General features: G+C 35.3%; 1 protein-coding gene across 3 annotated transcripts in view; it reads left to right on the top strand.

Moving 5' to 3' along the window:
* The first annotated feature begins 511 nt into the window (after positions 1-511).
* Positions 512-17,500, top strand: part of LOC125032624 (protein timeless-like) — a 17,529-nt gene continuing 540 nt past the window's right edge. The window contains exons 1-19 of one of the 3 annotated variants that reach the window (XM_047623892.1): positions 512-582; positions 1,525-1,705; positions 2,650-2,802; positions 3,054-3,158; positions 3,595-3,750; positions 3,869-5,221; positions 5,597-5,801; positions 6,038-6,230; positions 6,361-6,559; positions 6,732-6,853; positions 7,098-7,218; positions 7,773-7,847; positions 7,992-8,283; positions 8,496-8,597; positions 8,732-8,866; positions 9,007-9,207; positions 11,311-11,404; positions 14,299-14,484; positions 16,897-17,500. The exon at positions 16,897-17,500 is cut by the window's right edge and continues 540 nt beyond it. In XM_047623892.1, the coding sequence (XP_047479848.1) occupies positions 566-582; positions 1,525-1,705; positions 2,650-2,802; positions 3,054-3,158; positions 3,595-3,750; positions 3,869-5,221; positions 5,597-5,801; positions 6,038-6,230; positions 6,361-6,559; positions 6,732-6,853; positions 7,098-7,218; positions 7,773-7,847; positions 7,992-8,283; positions 8,496-8,597; positions 8,732-8,866; positions 9,007-9,207; positions 11,311-11,404; positions 14,299-14,484; positions 16,897-17,110 (4,104 nt within the window). In that variant the 5' untranslated portion in view covers positions 512-565 and the 3' untranslated portion in view covers positions 17,111-17,500. Of the gene's footprint in view, positions 583-1,524; positions 1,706-2,649; positions 2,803-3,053; positions 3,159-3,594; positions 3,751-3,868; positions 5,222-5,596; positions 5,802-6,037; positions 6,231-6,360; positions 6,560-6,731; positions 6,854-7,097; positions 7,219-7,772; positions 7,848-7,991; positions 8,284-8,495; positions 8,598-8,731; positions 8,867-9,006; positions 9,208-11,310; positions 11,405-14,298 lie in introns of all 3 variants that reach the window. The other 2 variants (XR_007115555.1, XM_047623893.1) reach the window with 2 other exon arrangements.

The raw sequence follows: 17,500 nt of genomic DNA, 5'->3' as shown, positions 1-17,500 counted from the left end.
TAATTAGAAGTAATCCGGGTAATTTACATTTTAATTGGCTTTTACATGAGAAGGTACAAATATCATAGAAAACACATATGGCTTTGATTTCAGTCTTTTAAATTTTGCCAGCATGCATAATTCAACAAACATTCAGACCGTATAATGTATATTGCAGACTGAATTGTTGCATTGAATATATCTTCTATTACTCTTCCATTTATTCAGTTTCTAAGTAAATGATAAGGTATCTGAAGAAGCAACTGCACAATGGCTTTGGTGTTGGTGCTGGGCAGAGCTTAAAGCAGCAGTATCATAGAAACAGAATTTGGGAAGGATTACTTTAATAAGTCATGCAGGTACATGTAATGCAGATACTCTCTCTCTCTCTCTCTCTCTCTCTCTCTCTCTCTCTCTCTCTCTCTCTCTCTCTCTCTCTCTCTCTCTCTCTCTCTCCAGGAAACCTTTCTTCTTCTCCTATTTCTACTTTCTTAGTATTTTTGTCATGGAGTGATTACCTATTTTTTCTTCTTATTTCCAGAATTTGCTGCCAACTTTAATTCATGTGAAAGATGATAGAGGAGTAATGGAAGCAACCATTAAGTAAGTATTTGTTTTTTTCCCTTCCTCATTTTATTATGACATAGAATCCTTAAAAAACAGTCATAGATTTTAATTTTCATTTTCAATTTTTTTTTCTTTTTTTTTTTTTATGTACTACAGGGTGTATAACTCTAGGGAACCCAAACCCACATTTCACTATCACATCAATGATCGTCGGTCACCAGCATTAAGAAAATTCATAAAAGAGTTTTTATTTGATGTAATAAATACATGTTTCTAGTATCAGTCTAACAGGCTAGCCATGCCTATCACATATTTACTATGTACTATACATGCCAAGGATCACAATTAGTTAATGTCTCACCTAAAGAAATTAGTTTTCTGGTAAAGGAAAGTTAATACCTACATACTAGACACACTCTAACAGAAACTGATATTGGAGTTACCACAGTTATTGCTTTTCAGAGACTTTACTGCTCAAAGAAATTGCCAAACAACCATCAAAAGACTCATCAATTTAGAAAATGCAATTCTTGGATGTGGCAAAATAAGTACAAAGAGAAAGACTGAAATAGCATTTTCATAAAAGTTGAATCAAAATCGAATTCCCTAAAGAACTATTTTTGCTGCTTTTGTTTTGTAAAGTGATCCGACAAATTTAGACTATTATTTTTATTGCTTTTCCTGACAACAAAAGAATTGAATTATATATATATATATATTTTTTTTTTTTTTTTTTTTTTCCCTTTCTCATTTTATTATGACATAAAATCGTAAAAAACAGTCATAAATTTTCATTTTTTTTTCTTTTTTTTATGTACTACAGGATGTATATATATATATATATAGGGAGTTGTTTTTTTTTTTTTTTTTTTTTTTTTTTACATCTAAAGTTAAAATGTTTTTTCAGTGTGTTACATAAAAAGTTACATATCATCATGACAGTTAATATTTATGGGCTTCATTTAACTCATTTTTTAGGGTGTTACAAGAGCTGATGACGCCTGTGGAGTGCCTCATGCCGGTGGAGATAATGGGAAGAAATTATGAGGGTCGGCACATTGTACATGAACTGGAATCGTCCATAGTAATGACTAAGAAACTATTCCTAGACACCCGCGTCACAAAAGCTCTCATTGATTTGATGAGCACTGTCTTACAGGTGAGTCATGAATAGAATCTTACAGTATATATACATTTTTTTCTCGGTATTATAGATATCAGTCTCCCTTTCTACTATCTCTGGCTTTACCCCCATCTCTCTCTCTCTTTCTCTTTCTCATTCTCTTTCCCATTCTCATTCTCTCTTTCTCATTCTCTCTCATTCTCTCTACATCCTTCTCTACCATTCTCTCTCTACATCCTTCTCTACCATTCTCTCTCTACCATTCTCTACCATTCTCTCTCTACCATTCTCTCTCCATTCTCTCTCCATTCTCTCTCCATTCTCTCTCCATTCTCTCTCCATTCTCTCTCCATCTCTCTCTCTCTCTCTCTCTCTCTCTCTCTCTCTCTCTCTCTCTCTCTCTCTCTCTCTCTCTCTCTCTCTCTCTCTCTCTCTCTCTCTATCTCTCTATCTCTCTATCTCTCTATCTCTCTATCTCTCTATCTCTCTATCTCTCTCTCTCTCTCTCTCTCTCTCTCTCTCTCTCTCTCTCTCTCTCTCTCTCTCTCTCTCTCTCTCTCTCTCTCTCTCTCTCACTCACTCTCTTACTCTCTCACTCTCTCACTCTCTCACTCTCTCACTCTCTCTCTCTCTCTCTCTCTCTCTCTCTCTCTCTCTCTCTCTCTCTCTCTCTCTCTCTCTCTCTCTCTCTCTCCCTCTCCCTCTCCCTCTCCCTCTCCCTCTCCCTCTCTCTCTCCCTCTCTCCCTCTCTCCCTCTCTCCCTTTCTCCCTCTCTCCCTCCCTCCATCCATCCATCCCTTCCTCCCTCCCTCCCTCCATCCATCCCTTCCTCCCTCCCTCCCTCTCTCCTTCTCTCCCTCCCCTTCCCCCTCCCCCTTCCCCCCCCCCCACCCATTCTCCCTCACCCTTCACATCCATATTGCATAAATGCATAATCACTTATCCTTCAATTATATATTTTCTTTTTTCTTTTTGTCCAGGATTCAAAGGTGCTAAGCCTTGCCGAGTGTGAACTTATCAACCATTGCCTGTTGCTCGTGAGAAACCTCCTTCACGTGAGCAACATCCCTTGCCCACTCATTAACAAAGCCATGTACAATCCACCAACATCATCCTCATCGTCAAATCAGCAGGTATGGGCATAGTTTTTTGTTTGGTTTTCATTGAGGTTTACATGTTGGATGGAAGCAAATCTGTCGACTAAGAGGAATGTAGAAGTTTGTAGTCATTAAAAAGTTTTGGATAGTTTGTCTGACAGATTACATGATGAATTATACTGGGTGTAAAGAGTTTTGTAATTTTGATTATTCTAATGTTAGGAAATTATCATGAAGAAAATAATTTATCTTTCATATTATATATTATCTTCCTCTCTTTTGTTCAGGCTGGAACAAGTCCAGATGTTTTGACAGAAGACCAAATAATGTGGAACCTGTTTGCTCATAGATTTGACAATATCTTGATACAGTTGCTAACTTGTGACCAGCAGGTGAGTTTGTCTTCTTCTTTCTTTTTTCTTTCGTTTTTCCTATTGTAACATAATGATGTACTTACAACTATGTATTGTCCATTTTCCTACATGGTAGTGCCTTCTACATTTCTTATTATTTTAAAGTCAAAATACTTTCTATTAATTTTTTTTTTTTTTATAATTTATGTTCTTCCAGGTTTATGCATCACTGAAAAAAAAATCTGAAAGCTTTTTTTTTCTAAATATATACACCAATATTTCTTAAAGCCAGACAAGGATTTTTCAGTTTCAGTTTTTTGAATTGACAGACTCATTTTAATCTCTCATTTCATTAACCTTACTGTATATATTTAATATCATAAGTTGTTAAAATAATGAAAAGGCTTTTGTGACTATCAGTTCCATAAATATTCAGTAATCACAGTAAAGGATCATTTTAATTTTTTCTTCACAGCATTTGTGGAATGTCACCTTAGTGCAGCTTGTTTCCTTGATGTATCGTGAGCAGCAGCAAAGCACAATTCGAAAGCTTATCCACGAGTGGTTGGAATCCTCTCTCTCAGAGAGTTCGGAGGATGATGAGAACAACACCATGTCATCGTCATCCTCAGTGAGTAGATTTTTTCTTCTCTTTACAAGCATATAAGTTGGATATTTCAGTAATCACTGAAATCTGTTTTATCAAAAGTATCTAATAACTTTAACACTTACTCTTGTTGTCTTCACAGGATGCCATCTCAACATCTGATCCAGTATCAGACTCCTCAGAAAGGTTATCTCCTGTTGACAGTGTTAACAAAGGGGAGAAGACACATCCAAATGTAAATGAAAGTAATGAAAATTCAGACACTTCAAGGATTACAAAGACAGATAAAGCAGATAGCTGCAAGGACAGTGGGTTTGGTCGCTCAGGTTCTAACATGGATTCGTCTCCCGAAGAGTCAGTCTCTGAGGGCACTAGTCAGCATATTGGTATGCAGAAAACGTGGAACTCCACTTCTACAAATGATGATAGTCAGCAATATTCCACTGATCAAGCATCAGTAAATAATTTGGACCAAGTCCAGAAAATAAAAGTACAACGTAGTAAAAATAAGCTCGGAAATGTATCCATAGACCAAATGGAAACCTCACCTTTAGGACTTGACAATGTCAAGGATAGTGCATGTGACATGAAAGATGAACTGAGTGAAAGAGAAAGTGACCAAGGAGGAAGTGGAGGAAGTGAAGGGGGTAGTGAAGGTAGTAGTCCAGTGCCTGCAATGGGCCAGGAATCCCCAATATCACAGATAGACATTGATAGTAGGGATCCAAATCCTCCGCAGTACATTCATAATGTTGAAGATGAAATTCTAACAGCTGTTGGCTCATTGCTAATGGAGGATGGTGGCTGTGACCCAACACCATTAAGAGTAGAGACCATAGATAATATGGGCCAAATGGACGAGGAGGTCAATCAGCAAATGTGTTCATCACAGGAATCCATCAAGAGACCCCCAAACAAAGAGGAGTCAGGGTCAAGTGGTGATTCAAGTGAGAAAAAGCCTCCACCTCAGTTGCCAAAGTTGCTTAAGAATAAACCTTTAACAGGTCAGAAAAGATCCAGACATACAATGTCACAGAAGATGCTTTCAGAGACCCAGGAGAATAATGAATCAAGTAACTCAACAGGCTCAGAATGTGACGAGGGCCCCCATGCCAAGCGACCACATCATCAGAAGCCTCACAAGATGCTGAGCAAGCCAAGACCAGCCAAAATGTTGCAGAAGGCGCTACAGGAAAGAAACATCAAGCGGAGTAAATTGATGAAACGCAAAGAGAGCAATAGCATAAAGGCAAAGGCCCTCTTACATCATCACCCAACAGCAGATGACATATCAAACTTACTGAAGGAGTTCACCGTTGACTTTATGCTTAATGGGTATTCTAATATGGTACAGGGTTTAAGACTACAAGTTATGTTACCCTACCAAATTGATCTTGACAAATCTCATGTTTTGTGGCTCATAACATACTTCCTGCGCTTTGCTGTTGAGCTGGATTTGGAGCTCTCACAAATTTGTCCAGTTTTATCTGTTGATGTAAGTATTAGCAAAGATCTTTCATAGATTCAGATATTAATTTTATTTATTGTAATAATTCGATATTCTTCTGAACTTGCCTCAGTTTACAAAGTATAAAATTTTGAGTCACTGAATATTGAGTGAAAAAGAACAATATGTTCCAATATATATTTATGCAAATTGAAATATGAAATTGCCTTATTTGACGCAAGTTTTATTTAGAAAAATGTTTTATACAATTTTTTTTTTTTTTTTTTCCCTAAATCTCTTTAATATGAAAGACAAATATTTTGTAAATTGGCAGTTATGTGTACATGAAATATATACAGTATGTTACACAATTTGCAGAATTTCAGACAGAAATTATATGCTAATGTAGGGTGCTTTTTCCAGGTGGTTTCATACTTGGTATATGAAGGAGTAGTTATGCAAGAAGAACTGGAACAAGCAGTCCGTTCTGGTGAAGACAACCTGCTCCCTCATGTCAGACGCCTGCATCTTGTGGTTACAGCTCTCAGAGAATTTTTTGTAGCTTTCGATGTCTGTCTGAAGAAGGAGCAGAACTTATGTAATGCTGGGAATTTATTGCAGATAAAAGGTTTGGTCACATGACTTGAATTAGAGATAATTAGTGGGTGCAGTTAAACCTAAGGATGGAAGAGAGATGGAAAATTGAATGATATAGTTGTTAATTGAATGATTTGATTATTTGACATTATGTAGTTTTATAGTAGTATCATTTGGATTTGATAGGTTTGTAACAACATGAAATAGATTTTTTTAACCAAATATTTTTTTTTTTTTTTTATGAATATATTGGATTTTTATTTTCAGAGGAACTAGGGCAACTTGTTGAAGTCCGACAGTTGTTCGTCTTGTTGATACGCATGTACAGGCCAGGGGTATTGAACCTCAATTATCTCCAAGATCTCATTACGACAAATCATCGATTCTTAACAACTCAGGAGGGCAACAACCTCACAATGGCATCCTTGCAGAGTTTCAGCATTGTAAATCACATCAAGCAGTAAGTACCTTAACTTGAAGCCAAATTATAAATAAGTCTTTTGTAACTTGGGAGTGCATTGCATCATCAGTGATAATTGTTGAATACATTTTTTCCATATTATTATATTGGTTTATTCTTTTGCTTTTAGGTTTGCCACCATGGACATGATGCGTCAATATGGCCGTCTCCTCGAAAACTTCAACATCAATGATGAAACCGTAAATGACTGCATATTCACAATGATGCATCACATTGCAGGAGACTTACGTAATGTTAATGTTTTACTGCAGCCACCAATTTTGAGAGTATTTCTACGCATTTGGAAAGAAGGCTTCGAATTGTGTGCAGTAAGTTTTTATCATGTAAAATGCATCATTTGTCTTTAGATATCTCTTGACTTTTGTATGGAAGATATAATCCCAACCATATTTATGAACTTTATAACTAGTCATGTGTTTCAAGACTTCATTATTCTTCTGTTTCTTAATACCAATCCTAAATGAAGATTGACTGTTTCAGGACTGGGCGGATCTCATAGAATATGTATTGAGAAAATGTACTCGTGTTCGCACAGAACACCCCAATAAGGAAAAGAAAGACACACAGAAACCAGTGTCAGAACCTCTTGGCATTGAACTAACGTAAGGAGTGATTAAGTAGATAACAGTGTTATTATGCAAAAATGGTATTATTATCAGTTTAATCAGTAAATGTTTCAAAAGGAGTAGTTTATCCTGTGAGTTTTGGAATAAATAACACGACTGTATCTGAATCAAAAGATTAATTGTTAGATATAAAGAAGATATGCTACTTTTGTCTTTTTGATATATTTGGATACTGTCACTTTGTTGGTCCCTTAAATCTAACACTGAGTTTCCTTCTTAGGGATGAAGACCTAGACCAGCTCTACTCTCTGTACACTGCCTCCACCAGTGAGCAAGATTTGATGGACAAGATCAAGGAAATATGCTGTGATGATTCAATAGAAGAACCTATTAAGAAAGAAGTATTTAATTTTTTCTTTTTTTTCTTGTGTGTGTGTGTGTGTGTGTGTGTGTGTGTGTGTGTGTGTGTGTGTGTGTGTGTGTGTGTGTGTGTGTGTGTGTGTGTGTGTGTGTGTGTTTTGTGTCTGTCTGTCTGTCTGTCTGTCTGTCTGTGCGTCTGTGCTGGTGTGTGTGTGTTTTGTGTACACACATGAACTAGTGAGTAAGTGCACATACATGTCTGTCCTTTAGTGTGTTTGTGCATGGAGTGCGTTCAAGCAAGGTGTATATGTGTGTATGTGTTTGTAAGGATATTTATATATGTACTTATGGACACTTACATATGAATGTATATGTAAGTCCATACTGGATGTTTGGTCAACTGGGTTTATAAGTTTGCAACTGTAAGACTGATGTATAGCCAGGTATATGTGTTTCATGGGCCTGGGTACATGTGCAGAAGAGAGGGAAAGTCAACATGAATAATTATCATAACACCTTTAATGTAATGGACTAATGTTTGTAATATACAATAGTTGTTACTTCCACTTTTCTTGACTAGTGTTTTCCATGACAGGTTATCCAGAAGTTGCTTGCCCGAGGATTTATAACTACAAGTGAATGTTCAAAACTTTGTGCTGAAATACCACCAGTGAGTTTCTGTAGTATTTTTCTGTAATTTTTAAAAATCTTTTAAATTTTTCATAAGAATCTTAGAATTTAAACATTTTCACTGTGAGTAGATTCTTTCTTTGTTTGGTTTTCAAGTTGCCTATATGCTGATTTTTTTCACAAGATTGAGCCCCTGGCCAGCAAGAGTGAAGGGGCCCTGAGTGTGGAGTGCGATGTCATGCAAGTGAGCAGTGACTCGGAGGAATCCATGGATGTACCGCAGTCTGCACCAGAGCATACACTCAAGAACATCAACAAGAAATATTCTGAGAAGAACATCAACGAAGTTCATGCGATGATGCCACTGCTTGGCCCACTTAAGAGTAAGAAACTGGCATTGCAGGAGGTTGACAATGCAAAGAACTTGGAGGAGAAGATCATCCCATTGCACAAGGAAACAAGTGATTCAGTTCAAGGTTTGTTATTTGAAGTTGGGTTGTAAGTGATATCAGATTTGATATTTGATATCTTTTTTGTATGGAGCAAGCAAATTTTTAGCTTAGACAATTTGACAGGTACATTGTATCATAGAATGTGTCCTTGAAATGCCAAGTAAGATATTGCTTAAAAAAATTAGAAGCCTTTCTGAAATAACTGTTTTTCACATATATTATATGTTTGCTCTTAGGTGCTTCATCAGACAAGACCGAAGAAAGTGCAGAAAGCAACATGACCTGTACAGAAGATAGCACTGACTGGGATGACAACACTACCATTACAATGCTTATAGGTGTGTACTATCTTTGTTATATTGCCTTAAACATTTTCAGGAAAGCATTTGAGAACACTGTGTATTTTTTTTCTTCTTCTTTTTCTTTGTCTTTCTTTTTCTTTTTAGATTTTAACATCTTATATTTCTTTCAGGCCAACTTAAAGAAGAAGGGTATGGGGCTCAGGTCCAGTGGTTGCAACTACAACTCTTAGAAGCCTGTTATTCAAAGCTGAAGATGGTTGGCCCAAATCTACCAAAGGCAGAACCTGTTCCCTGTCATTTTACATGTATGTCTTTGTTTCATTATTTGGTGATATTTGTTGAAGACATTCAGTTCAGTGACCATTATGAAAGATTTAATTTTTTTTTTTCTCTATCTTTTTGGTAGTGTCTTAGTTTTATCTTTTTTCCTTCTTTTTTTTTACAGTATCAAACCAATCTATACCACTAGTACCTTGGACAAGTGAGCAAGAAGAGGCTTTTTCCTCCTTAAAGTTCCGCCAGCTGCTCGGAGAGCTAGGCTTTCACCTTCCCTCTGACACGGGCAAAATCTTCCCAAGAATTCCCCACTTTTGGTGTCCGGAAGTACTATTTATGGTGGCAAAACGTCTTGGGCCCATCAATAGTAGTAAGTATTAACATGTGACATTGTAAATAGTTTCCGCACTATCAGTTTCATATTTACAAAGTGGCAAAATATTTTTCAGCCTTATGTATGCATCATAGTTAGAGGTCTCTTGCATGACAGTCAGAAAATCACTTTTATAATTTCTTTACTTTGTTTTGTTGGCATTTCATTAATTTCCTCTTCTTTTTCTAAAGTCATATTTCCACTAGCTGCTGTTGCTTAAGTTGCAATCAGAGGAAAATGCACCTACTTTATTTTATATACCAGCTCTTGGACTGAGCAGAAGAAATGCACATACAAAAATCCAAGTGTTAATAATCTGAATTGCTTTCCCATTACTGTTACTGTTTAGAAGTTGTAAGTGCAGTATGAATATCTTCTGTTGTTGGCTTATAGGTAGCAATCAATGGTATTATAAAAAGAATTAGTATTTCCAGTAAAGTGCATTTAAAAATATTAGTAAGTCACTGATTATCTTTGTCATTTCAAAAGGTATATGTGTTTCCATAGACACAGGTGCAAACAGTGGAGGCATTTTGCGATGGTCGATAAGTATGTGTGATACGGTACACATAGTTTGTGTGAATTCAAAGGTTTCATTACAGTTACTTCACATTGCATGTGATGCATCTACTGTATTTTTTCTTTATCTAACAGTAAAAAATTTCATGATTTTAAAGCTGATTTTAAGACTAGAAGATTCTTTTTCTACTTTTATTTCATACTATTATTACAGTCAATGCCACTTTTTAATATCAATGCTCTTCAGTCATTATTAACATTTAAAATGAATAAAAGTATTCAGTTTTACTACTTAACCTTGTGAAATTAACCATTTACTATCCTTTTACAAATAGTACTTTCCTACTTGGCATGCTAACCCGGCATTACATTGCTCTTTTTAGTTTAGATACTTGAAGTAATGCTTACAGTAACAAGAACTGGGACAGACTTCTCCACTACCTTGTTATGATCTATTTGTTGGTTTAAATGGAAGAAAATTTTTAGCCACACTCCTCCTCCGTATCTTGTTTTTCATCTTCCAATTCTCGTGTCTTTCTCCTTAGTATTACTATTCTTCTTTTCCTCATCTCTTGTCTCTTTTTAATTTAAATTAATTTTCTTTTCTAGCTCTTCTACCTGTGCCTGCTTGCTCTCCAGATCTTTCTCTTTCTCCTTAATCTCTACCCTTTCTTCTAGATGTTTAGACTTTGTTTCTCTCACTCCTCCCTTCTTCATCTTCATCTCCTCCTCCTCCACTTCCTCCTCCTCCTCCTCCTCCTCTTCCTCCTCTTCCTCCTCCTCCTCCTCCTCCTCCTCCTCTTCCTCCCCTTCCTCCTCCTCCTCCTCCTCCTCCTCCTCCCCCTCCCCCTCCCCCTCCCCCTCCTCCTCCTCCCCCCCTCCTCCTCCTCCTCCCCCTCCTCCTCATCCTCTTCCCCCTCCTCCTCCTCCTCCTCCTCCTCCTCCTCCTCCTCCTCCTCCTCCTCCTCCTCCTCCTCCTCCTCCACCTCCACCTCCACCTCCACCTCCACCTCCACCTCCTCCCCCTCCTCCCCCTCCTCCTTCTCCACCTCCCCCCCCCTCAGCTTAGCTTTAGGACTTTGGGACTTTTTATTTCATTTTTAAGATGGAAGATAATTTAGTAATTTCTCTATTTAATAATTTTTGCAGTTTTAAATTCTCAGTAATCTAATGATATGTATTTTTGTATATTCTGTAATTGGGTTTTTTTAGTCACTGAAGATTTTGGAGCACCAACTTGCAAGTAGATTCATCATTTGTCTTATGCTAATGCTCTGTGAAAAATAATAGCTATATCAAATACATATTGATTTTGTGGATAATACAAATATATAAATTATTCCATTCCATACGGAAATTTATTCCTGCAAAGAAAGAATAGTTTTTGCAAAATTGTGTTGTTTTTCCTTTGTTTCCATTCATATCACAGTATTTCTACTACCCTGCACAGTTACCTGGTAACTAATTTTATTCTTTTTTTCCTAATTTCTTCAACTGGACTTTCCTTCTTCAGCTGTAGCCTGAAGTAGATTTTGTATGGAAGTCACAAGAATGTGCATTGATGTAAAACATATATTTCAGGTTCCTTGAGGGTGTCTGTCGAATGGATGCAGGACATGATGCAGCAAATGCGGGCCATGACTCTCACTGGTGCCCTCGGTACCCTTGGCACTCAGTAAGTCTGTCAAAAGCACAGTGTTGGATCCAGATGAGTTTAATGTGTAATCTTATAGCTTGCAGTTTAAGCGGTCTGAGTGGATTGTGTGAGGAGAGATTCTTGTGATTTAGATACAAGATATGCCCATTATAATGAACCTGGCATTGTGAAACTCCTGCCAAATTTGGCATCACCCATCCCATTTCCATAGATACTTGTTATTGACATATATAGTACAGTAACAGTACTTACTGCTAACATATTCACAGAACAAAGTGAAATGTTTCCATATGTCTTGCCATACTTGTTTATTTGCAGTTACAAAAGAATAGATCAATAAATTTTAAGAATGACTGGCATTCAGCCATCACTGTGTTTATTTATTATATCAAACATATTAATGTTTCCTGGTGGCCCAACTTCTGCACACTTTATTCATTCAATGTGTGAAAATCATAAAAAGATGACTCAGATGGGGCATTTCCCAAAAATCACCCAATGTACCAATGTCAATTGAAATTTGACAACAGCAAAATTTATGATTTATGTTCTGGCCCCTGTAGTTTTTGATGAATTTTGTTACATAGATGGCTACACATGTGCTCAGCCAGCAAGGAGTTTATCAGTAGGCCCTAGTCACCGATCCTAATTTTCCCATTCCTTGAATTGCTAATATCTGCTGTCTACTGCTTATTCAGTAGGTCCTTTCTTCCCGTATCTCCTCCATCCACCATCCGCTTCAAATATATATATATATATATATATATATATATATATATATATATATATATATACATTCATAAATACATATGTGTGTGTGTGTGTGTGTGTGTGTGGTTGAAATTTTATTTATATTGTCTTGTTGATTGAAATACATCTCAATTTCATTGTTGAAAATGTAAAGAAAAGTTGAAGTAAAAGTCCAATTTTAGATATATTTGTAATTTGTGAGTACTAGAAGTTGCAGTATTACTTTCATTTTTTTCACTGCATATCAGAACTTGTTTTCCTCTCTGTATGACCTGTCTCTTTTTGTGAGTGTGTGTATGTGTAAAAATCTGCATAGTTTGCATTAGACTTTCATATTACAGAAAATGTTTATATAGAAAATTGCACTTTGTAATCCATTTTCAACTAAGGATTTCAATTCTAATTTTCAGAAACGTCCCCCACCACTTTTAAAAGTCAATATTCTTTTTGAAAGTCATGTTTTTCACAGGCTACACATCTAGGAAGAAAACCTGGGTTCTTACTTTGCCAGGAATATCCCCCAACCCTCTTAAAGGTCCCAAGGCGATACATGTCTACATTTAGTTGAATGACAGACAGACAGACGCTTCACAATATTTATATAGTTTCATGTAAGATAAATTGTGGGTATGCCTTAACCCTCTATGCAGACTTGTGAATGTCAAGGTAACTTTCTTATTTAATCTGGTAGTCATACGAATATCATATGGATAAACTTAAAACTGTGGAAAAGGTTTGCATACAAGGTGTCTATATATTCTTAAATTTTGGGCTATGAGTAAAGAAAAGCTCGTATTCAGTAAGTACAAAAGATTTAACAAAAGGTATATGAGGTATTGAATGATTAATTCTATAGTGCATGTCACTATAGATTTTTTTTTTTTTTTTTTTGGGTGTGGGGGGGGGGGGGGGGGGAGAATATTTTTAAGCATGTGTATGGGAGCTGACACTTGGAGGATGATACCTAACACATGACATATTTTTAGCACATGATAACTTTTTTTCATCTTTAAGTACACACCTACATATATCAGTATTAAAACAGTGAAACTTGAAATCTGAGCATCAGGTTATGGCATCATAAAGGAATTACAAGTATTTTGCACTGCAAACTTCGATCTAAAGCTAGCTGATTTATAAACTGATCTTCAATGCATTTAATACTTCTGATTGCACCCAAACCAGAGAGAGAAAAATATATGTAACCCACTTTCATCTCCCCCTTTTATATATTATCCAAAGAAATGACTTGCATATTTACAAGTTGGTATGGATTCTCAATGTAGAGATTCTTTATTCATTACATTGTGCCTTAGTTATCTGGATCCACCTGTGGAATAACTTGTTTTAGTTGTTACAGATTCTAAGATGACATATCCAGTATGATTATGGCTTTTAGAGGTCCAACTTTTGCAAATGAAGAACAGTAGAAAAATATATATGATGAGGAATGATGTGCAGATGCATATACCTAATGATATTATTATATTGTAAGCTTTTTCAGTGTTTTGTTACATCCTCATAACTTGATAATATAATTTTATTCTCTGCTTATTCACAAATGATTAACTGATTCCTTCCTCTGATTTATGATATCTGTGGCAATGTCATTATCATGTATTTAATAAGAAAACCGTTTTATGAAATATTAATGATTTATAAGTTAGAGATAAAGAAAATCTATTTTATATTAGTATTTATCACGGATATCTGTCCTCTTTATACTTTAGATAAATATGTAAAACACACACACAGACACTATTCTACCTGGACTTTGGAGATCAGAAAAATGTTGAATGATGAGTGCAGGGCACTTTCTTATTGGAAATGATTTTTGGTCAAGGCAAATGTTCTTGGTTTTATTCTTCGTAGGTGCTAACTGACACTGCCCACTTCAGGTCCCAGACTGGCTACAAGAACTGAAATCAACATGTCATGTATTGCCCTGAAAATGTAGAGTACTAAAACATAAATGCATACAAAAGCAACATGATCGTACTGAGGTGTTATTACTGGATCAGCATATGACAAATGATTTTCAGTTTTGTGATCAAGATTGGTGTGCTTTATCTTGGTTTATTGGTATGATTTTGTTTCATGATGTATGTTACCTGGAGATAAACTAAACAAATCTTCCCTGTCTTTTGTTTTCTTTACTATAGAGGAGATGACGACACCGCTGTCCTCAAGGATTCATCATTGCTTGATTGTGATGACTCCTCTGAACGAGTTAGCGACTGCTCCATGGAGAACAATCGCTCTAGCCCCACATCACCCGCTTCCTCAATAGACGAGAAATTGGCTCTGCTGCACGATGAAGAGACTGAGAGTAGTGAATTTTCCCAAAGGTTGGTATATACCTTGTAGAAGTTTGTTTTGATTTTCTCACTTTTTGCAACCCAGCAATAGCAGTAACTAGCAGATTCTGTTTAAGTTTTTAGCATCTCAATGCAGGGCCATTCCAGTATGTTTCTACAATAAATGCTCAAGTTTCTGAAATATCCTTATTTTTCAAGTACTTCTAATGTCTTATTTTGGATAAAATATCTTGCTACTTTTGGTTATTTAGAAAATTATGGTATTTCTCTGTTTTTGTAATACATTGAATTGCTATGATAAATTATAGATAGGTAACTTAACGCCAAGGCTATTGTAGGAGGAATCAGGTCCCAAGGATTGTAATGATGATTAAAGAAACTTCATAAATCATATCAGATATATAGGACACATATTACACCAAGTCACTTAGAAATCGAGAGAACCTTTTAATTTTGATGTCTAAGTAAATTCCACATATACTTCTGTAAATGACTTTACTTCCTACTTTGTTAAGTTCTCTTTTTGGTTGATTTTTCTAAAGAACACTATGGAATGGTCCTATATTTGATATAATATTTGCTTACCAGTGTACAGATTTCCACGAGCCTTGGTAGTTTCCCTTTTCCCAGAAATTAATTGACAGTCCTTTTAACATCAGACTAGCTGATTTTTCTGAAGAAGATTGCATAATCTTATTTTTTCTCTAGACTGTGTATTTTTTCTCCTGAAGAATCGTTAATGTCCTCTCCCCTCAAAGGTAGGTAATGCCTTTCCTTTTCAGAGTAAGAATCGTCCAATCCAGTTTTCTGTTGGTAGTTTTTTATTTTTTTTCCCCTCTACATTTCATTATTAACTTGAACTTAATAATACCTTTGTTCTTTGAATATCATTATTAGCCGTTGTATCAATATGAAACATAGGTCTTTATAAATAAAAGAATAGTTACCCCCATGTAGGAATAGAGTTTATATTATTTCTCATAATAGAATTAACTGACAAGGAGTAATTTGTTGGCACTGACTGTTCATGTTTTATTTGGTGTATGGATTGCCTAATTATCTTATTGTAAAATCATTTTTGGGCTAATATCAGCATTTGGATTAGAGATCATTTTGAAGGTATGATTAGTCCAATTTGTTTTTGCATTATTGGAAATGTTTTATCTTTTGTTGAAAAACTTTTTGATATTTGTTTGGTCAATTATGGAAGACATTTTGAAAGCAGATGACAAATATAAATTGAGACTTTATAGAATTATTGTAATTAAGCCAGTGTTGGATCCCAGTAAAAAGGAGTTGATTACTTCTCTTCTGCATCAAAGATCAGTGGAAGCCAGATTTAACACAAAATAATTTTTGACATGTGTGATGCAAGTTTAGGACTTAGATTACAGTGATGGCAGTTTATTGGTAACACTTTTTTAGACAGTTGATGATACGTGGACTCCTCTATCAGCATGGAACGGCAAGTGCATTTTGTTTGATAGGACAGTGAATGAACCCTTTACATTTATCTGTTCCAACATTGGGTAGAATAAGCTATGCTTTAAAGTAAGTATTAAGAGCTATAGGGAAAAGCTTCAGGATTTGAAAAGTATTATAAATGTAGATTTGTGTTTTTAATTACTTTTTTTTTTTTCTTTTTCTTTTTCCTTTTTTTTTCTCCTTATTAATTTTTCATACATTTTGTCATATTTTGCACTTATTTTGCTTCCTTTTTCTTCATTTACTTATTCATTTTACACATGTTTATCAGCAACATTAGCAGAGATAAATGTAGATTTAAGAGAAAGATATATATATATATATAACCTGGTCCAAGTAAGTACTGTGTATTACTTTTAGAAACTTATTTTTGCTTGGTTGCTTTATAATGATTAGAATTAAGATTTTTTACATTTAAAAGAAAAAAAAATTCAAGTTACTACTACACATGTGTTATGGATTTTCTGTTTTTCTTTTATTTATTATTGCAAAAATGTGTGACATTTAGCATTTAATTGATTTTCTGTTGTAGAGTAAAATCAGTTGTCAGAAAATGCTTAATCGATAAACATATTCACATTATCATTACCTTTTTTAATGCAGGGAATAATGAAAAATATTTTGTTGTTGAAAATAATAATAGTCTATAGCTTAACACAGAGTGTATGGATGCTTTTGTATGTGCTTGTGTGGGTGGGGTGTTTTTGTGTTTGTGTGTCTCTCTGTATATCTGTCTATGTCAGTGTGTTGAAGCTAAAAACTGAAGGGGGAAAAAAATGTCTAAGACTACCATGAAATAGCAGTCCTTTATAATACTTATTTTAATCTGAAATGTATCTTTATGATGTGTAACAATATAGCTTGGAAAAAAAAAAAAGAAAAAAGTGTACAAGCTTTAGACAATTTTGATGTGTCTGATGTAGTCAGAGTGATTTCATTGTTTCTTTATTTTATTAGAATCCCTATGGCTGGTTTGATGGTATCTCCAGCAGGCGTACCAGCTGGTCATGAGATTCAAGATGACCCTGACAGCTTAATGACATCTCCAGTACAAGTGATTTCAACCACTGATGATGTCATGATGATGTTATCAGACACTGAAGAGGCTCCTGCATCTGTGGAAGTACCTTCCCTGTGTTCTGAAAACCTTGAAGTGAAAATGGACACGTAGACTTTCTGGAATGCTTCAACATCACTCGGACAACATGTCATGAATGATTAATGTCAGTGAAACCAGTGTTGACGATGAGTTAAAAAAGTGTAGTGAATGGATATGAAATCATTATGATTTGAAGGCATTCCAACAGAAAATAAGTTGTTTAATAATTGATCTAGTTTTTAAGATAGTATATTTTTTTTAATTTGTACATAGTTTGTTAAATGGACTGTACGACAGTGTATTTCAAGCACAGGAAACTGAGTAGTACAACAGCAGTTGCACTATTCACCCTATGCATGGATGAATTATTGATGTATAATTTTTTTTTATGAAGAATTATTCATGTATAGCTGTATATTTATACTGCTAATGCAAAATTTCTTATGTTTCATGAATCATTAC

Source organism: Penaeus chinensis, chromosome 14 (genome assembly GCF_019202785.1).
Source record: "Penaeus chinensis breed Huanghai No. 1 chromosome 14, ASM1920278v2, whole genome shotgun sequence".
In the NCBI taxonomy this organism is placed as follows: Eukaryota; Metazoa; Arthropoda; class Malacostraca; order Decapoda; family Penaeidae; genus Penaeus; species Penaeus chinensis.
This window is presented reverse-complemented; position numbering and strand designations above follow the sequence as displayed.